The sequence below is a fragment of the Selaginella moellendorffii genome, unplaced genomic scaffold, assembly GCF_000143415.4.
Source record: "Selaginella moellendorffii unplaced genomic scaffold, v1.0 SELMOscaffold_429, whole genome shotgun sequence".
In the NCBI taxonomy this organism is placed as follows: domain Eukaryota; kingdom Viridiplantae; phylum Streptophyta; class Lycopodiopsida; order Selaginellales; family Selaginellaceae; genus Selaginella; species Selaginella moellendorffii.
In genome coordinates, this window is record NW_003314684.1 from 1,483 (window position 1) to 6,722 (window position 5,240).

Here is a 5,240-nt window from a genome sequence, read left to right on the forward strand (position 1 = left end):
TCAGGTACATGGTTTTCTTGATTCCCGTTAAGTTTCATTCATCCATGCGTACAGGTGATCATACGATGGCTCACGGAAATCCATGTAGCTCCCGTTGTCAAGAGCTACAACTCCCAGAGACTGCTGGAAAACATTAATAGCTTCGATTTCAGCTTGGCAGGCGGTGACCATAAACGATTCGAGAGCATCGCACAGGAAAGGATTTTCACTACCAGTCCTTACAAGTCACCGTTTGAGCTATGGGATGGAGAGATTTGAATGCCATCATAAGCTATATAACGCTGTCATCTTTTTATTTGAAGATTCTTCAAATGAAGAGTTACCTGGATGGTGATCATGATCTTATGCGGTGCACAAAATTGATGATGGACGCGATGGTTCCAGCCATGCCCACTGCAGTTCCCACAGCCAAGATGGCATAGTTGACTCCGGCCTCCCACTTTGGCATCACGTTTCTGTATATTCTCAAGTAAAATAACGAAGGAAGGGTCACCGCTACGAGCATGCCTGAGGCAGAGCCTATAAATGCCACCATGGTTTCGAAGTATGGAAAAACCATAGCCAACAAAAAAACGAAGATCAGGAGACCGGTCCTGAGAAGCAGGCTGGATGCCACAAAGGATCTCGAAGTATTGGGCCACGGGAATTTGCTCTCAATATCGAGAGCTATGGGAGCAAGGCATAGCGAATACTTGCTGAATGGAAGGAGAACAACCATCCATAGCACAAGCTTGGCAGCAACCAAGTGTGTGGGAATATTTAGAGATACTTGCGGAAGTGTATAGTCCCCAAACATGGTTCCTCCTAGAAACGCGAATCCAATGTATATCATCGTGGCGATCATAAAACTGAGAACCAACACCTAGAAGTCCAGTACGAAGTTTAGTTTTACATCTCCATGTCAGTCGATAAAAATAAAACCTTTGCATAGTTGGAGGGATTCTTGAGCGACGTATAAACACTAGGAAGAGCACAGTGAGCCGCAAAACAGTAGGCATAGATTCCCGCGATGTTGAGCAAGTTTTCCGGTCTCAAGTGTGGAACGGAGTGGTGAAACCCGATACCTAATCCAGCTCCGGCATAAATCATCGTAACCGTGATGATCATGTACGTAACAATACCAAATAGAGATAGATACGATATCCATGCCAAGTTTCTCAGCCAGACTGTTGGAAGAACAACGAGGAACGCTATGAAAAGCAGCACCTTGGAAGGGCCAATCTCAAGAGCTGAGATCCGAAGAGTAGCATGAGGGAATAGCCTGGCAAGATTGTCACCCATGGAAATCGTGTAGCCCACCAACACTGCTATCATCTCGAATTGAACCAGCAAGGTGAAGGGAAGGCGAGCTCTGGAACCGAAGGCAGTCTCGGCAATTGTGTTGTATGATCCATTTGGGGTGAGGCAGCGACCAAGAACATAGGCAGTATAGCAGCATATCACTGAAAACGCGAACAGGATGCTCAAACCCAGCCAGCCACCTTGCTCGAGAGCGTAGGGTGTGGTGAGGAAAGAAATCCCTGCAAAGAATAAAGGCAGCTTGCTTGAAGCTTCTCAAAGCCGTCAATCACGATTTATCACTCACCAAGTATGGCACTGACACTGTTGAATGTTGCATGTAGGAATGAGCTCCTTTGTAGCTTGTTTTGTGATTGATCATTTTGATCGAGGCTCTGCCCCTCCACCTCAAGAGCTTGGTGCTCCATATCTATCTCGACATCCCGCTCAGACGAAGGCCCTTATAAAAAAATGCCAAAGTCATGGTCAAACGAGAAACCTTAAAGAGTTTATCCCTTGATTCTCGCTGAAAGGTCAGTGAAAGTCCTATCAAAGCTCCATCCCCTCGAGCTCCATTTAAGTCATGTAGAAACTTCTAAAGAGAAGACTCGAGAGGCCCTGCTCCCACCGAGTCACGAGACCCTCTCCCAAGTGTTTATACCTTCAGAGGAGGTATGGACACCAAGATACGGGGACCACGTGAGTCTTTCGTCCTAGATGCGTTTGGATGGAACACGGTAAGTGAAGAAGATAGTCTCTCATCACTTTTCATTCTCCCATGTCCGCAACAAATTCATGGGATCAAGCCGCTCTTCGTCTCTTGTGGCAGGGAGGCTCCAAATCCCTGTCGAGGCTGGGCTGGGCGGTGGATTTGAGCGTTTGCCTGGGGATTATCCTGTGGATGCTGGTCATGCAATGTGGGCTGGGCCTGTGGGGCGACGTCCACACTTTCGTCAAGGTGTTGGAGGGAACCAGGCCCTTTCCAAAGTGCTGCATACCTGAGCATATTCCTAGAATTTAGGGCTATCGATTCCTATATAAATGTTTTTGCTGCTCCAATGTAGCCTTTTATGAGAGAATGCTGCGAGGAGGTGGAGGTAAGGCGGCTGTGGGCGGCTTGTTGAGGCAGCTCCGATCGCTCCACTTGCCTCGGCGATGGTTCGCTGACAAGGGATTCACGCGCAGGGACTTCAGCGATCGGGGGTTCCAGGAGGAGGACTACATCAGCGACAATTGCTTCCGCAGCATGGCGCTCCATCGATTCAAGGAGGCCCGCGACTTCACCCACGCGCCAGTCTTCTCGGGTTTCGACGAGGACGAGCGCGCTTACAGGGCCAGGCTGAGGAGGGCGAGTACCGCCAGCAATGCTGCATCCAAAGAGGGAGGAGAGGAGCGAAAGCTCGCTCGATCTCCAAAGCTTGCGGGGAAGCTCCCGGAGGCGTTTGATCTCTCCGGCCGCAAGCGAAAGATCGACAACAAGAGGAAGATGCTCATGAGCCGAGCTTTCAAGGACTATACCTGGTTTGAGTTCGAGGGAAGCGGCCTGGACGAGCACACTAGAAAGGAGATGGCGAGGAAGAAAAAGAAGCTGGGACGGAACAAGGTGAGTGTGCGGCATTCGATTCCTTCTCTTTCGGATCCTCACAAGTGATATAGATCTCTTGAACGAATCTATCAATGCTCGGAGCGTTTGTACCGATGGAAAGAACACAGGAAGGCTCCAACGAATCTATCAGTGCTCGAAGCTTTTGTAGCAACACAGGAAAGTTATAAGAGCTTATAGCGCAAACAAGACAAGCATTGGAGGAGAAAACTATGTACAAGGTACTTGTAGTGTGTACGTATGTATGTAGGTAGTGTCGACAGATCCAGGTAGTTAAACTGCGAGAGACCACGAACTTTGGAGAATTTTCCAGAGAGAGCAAAGCAAGATTTCTTACCTGTGGACATCCCGGCTACGTGGGAAGCCATGGAAGAATGCTTTCGAAAGGGGCTGGCCAAGGCAATCGGTGTGAGTAACTTTAGCACGAAAAAGCTGCACGACTTGCTTCAACTTGCAAAGATCACTCCTGCAGTGGATCAGGTAACACCATGATCTTCAAGAAAACTTCTACCAAGTTGTGTTGTCACTCTTCAAGGTTGAGTTACATCCATTGTGGCAGCAAGGGCAGTTGACAGACTTGTGCAAGAGAAATTGTGTCCAGGTGATTGCTTGGTCACCTCTAGGTGGTCTTGGCAAGCCTTGGGGAAGCAAATCCGTACTAGAGCATCCTGTTATCCAGGAAATCGCTCTAAAGCACCACAAATCTCCTGCTCAGGTACATATTTTTCTTAAGTTTCATTCATCCATGCGTACAGGCGATCATACGATGGCTCACGGAAATCCATGTAGCTCCCGTTGTCAAGAGCTACAACTCCCAGACACTGCTGGAAAACATTAACAGCTTCGATTTCAGCTTCATTAACAGCTTCGATTTCAGCTTGGCAGACGAGGACCATAAACGAATTGAGACCATCGCACAGGAAAGGCTTGGTATGTGGGATGCTTTGTGTAATTTCACTACCAGTCCTTACAAGTCATTGTTTGAGCTATGGGATGGAGAGATTTGGGGAGATTTATTCTGGGCATATCCTAAAATTTAACGGTTAAGATTAGACAATGTAAAATTATGACTTTTGGAACCATAAAAAAATGGCAAATGTCTTTTAGGGCACGTGACCATAAGGAGAGCAAGAACTCTCTCTCTCTCTCTCTCTCTCTCTCTCTCTCTCTCTCTCTCTCTCTGTGTGTGTGTCTGTCTGTGTGTGTGTGTGTCCTCATTGCAGAGCACCTCAGTAGTTGATTTCAGATCATACTTTCCTGGTGGACCATTCAAAGAACCATGGAATGATTTAGAAGGCTACAGTCAGCCGTACCTGAAGAACTGAAGCTGCCACCGGTTGGTTCATTCTCGAGTTCAAAAGCTCAGGATACCATGGTTAATGGCCATGTGCTGGAAAATGACAATCATTTAACCCATGCCAAAACGTTCTTCAACAGGAGAATTATTGAGTTCGTGAAGAAACGAGTCGCATTTATGGAAAAAGTACTCAACTCAGAATATCATCTGGTAAAAGAGTCTCAACCCCCCTATCGTTGTCCCTGAGATTCTAACTTGAGATGTTCCAGGATGACCAAGATATTCTGGCCAATTGCAGCAACAGCGGCATCGAGCCTGGCGAGGGACCAAAAACCTTCTACCAAAAGCCGCAACCTACATTTGTTCCTTATCCAACACCTTTGAGTGAGTTCCTTTGATTTAGACACTAGAAAAAACTCTTAACACGTTCATTTTTGGACTGCTCCAGAAGAAGTCCTGGGAACGGCACTGGATAACAATCCTAAGCGGCTGAAAGTCCCAGCCTATTACAACGAGGTTGTGTTTGTTTCTCCGTTTGCATGGCTTTCTCTGTGTCGCCATAGTTGTGCTTGATGATCAGCGAGAACAGGCTCGACGCCTTCCAGACTTACGCGGGGAACAAATCTGCCGGCATCCGCCTGTGCAGGTGCATTTGGCAGATCGACGTGCTCTGCTCGGAAATGCAACGAGGATTGGGAGCATAGTTGCCGGAAACCGTATGAAACTAAAAAAACGTAATGTTTTAAACGCGTTAAAAAACGCCGTTCTAAACTCCCAACGCGTTTGCACTATTTGCGAAAAGAGACAAAAGTTTCTTTAGGGTTTCTTTAGGGTTTCTTCAGAACTTCATAAGGGATCTCCCTCATTGCCTTGCACGTTTTCACACCTCTTGCCCAAACTCCAGCAAGATGTGCTCGCACTCGCTCCGCTCCCCCAGTGTGAATCTCATGACAATACTTACATGTCCAATGCCGCTCTGCTTGTATCACATGCTTCCAGCTCCAGCATTCGCAGTGTCCTCCAATTCCTGCCATGAACCCTTAAAAAATCTCGCAGCAGTTT

General features: G+C 47.5%; 4 protein-coding genes across 4 annotated transcripts in view; 2 read left to right on the forward strand and 2 right to left on the reverse strand.

The window, feature by feature from the left end:
• LOC112343987 (non-functional NADPH-dependent codeinone reductase 2-like) overlaps positions 1 to 258 on the forward strand; it is a 595-nt gene extending 337 nt beyond the window's left edge. Inside the window, exon 2 of the mRNA XM_024668113.1 lies at positions 55 to 258. Coding sequence (XP_024523881.1) covers positions 55 to 258 — 204 coding nt within the window. The remainder of the gene's footprint in view (positions 1 to 54) is intronic.
• Positions 259 to 334: 76 nt separating this feature from the next.
• Positions 335 to 832, reverse strand: LOC112343988 (amino acid transporter AVT1H-like). Its single transcript, XM_024668114.1, has one exon. It carries the CDS (start codon positions 830 to 832, stop codon positions 335 to 337), a length of 498 nt encoding a protein of 165 aa, XP_024523882.1.
• Positions 833 to 888: 56 nt separating this feature from the next.
• LOC9641228 (amino acid transporter AVT1G) lies at positions 889 to 1,706 on the reverse strand. Its single transcript, XM_024668115.1, has 2 exons — positions 1,586 to 1,706; positions 889 to 1,520 (listed from the first exon to the last, which is right to left on the reverse strand). Exons 1-2 carry the CDS (start codon positions 1,704 to 1,706, stop codon positions 889 to 891), a joined length of 753 nt encoding a protein of 250 aa, XP_024523883.1.
• A 649-nt stretch (positions 1,707 to 2,355) lies between these two features.
• On the forward strand, positions 2,356 to 4,206 carry LOC9641227 (pyridoxal reductase, chloroplastic). The gene is made up of 5 exons (XM_024668116.1): positions 2,356 to 2,858; positions 3,195 to 3,361; positions 3,417 to 3,596; positions 3,671 to 3,811; positions 4,105 to 4,206. The coding sequence occupies exons 1-5, from the start codon at positions 2,357 to 2,359 to the stop codon at positions 4,204 to 4,206; spliced, it is 1,092 nt and encodes a 363-aa protein (XP_024523884.1). The 5' UTR covers position 2,356.
• Positions 4,207 to 5,240: the final 1,034 nt, after the last annotated feature.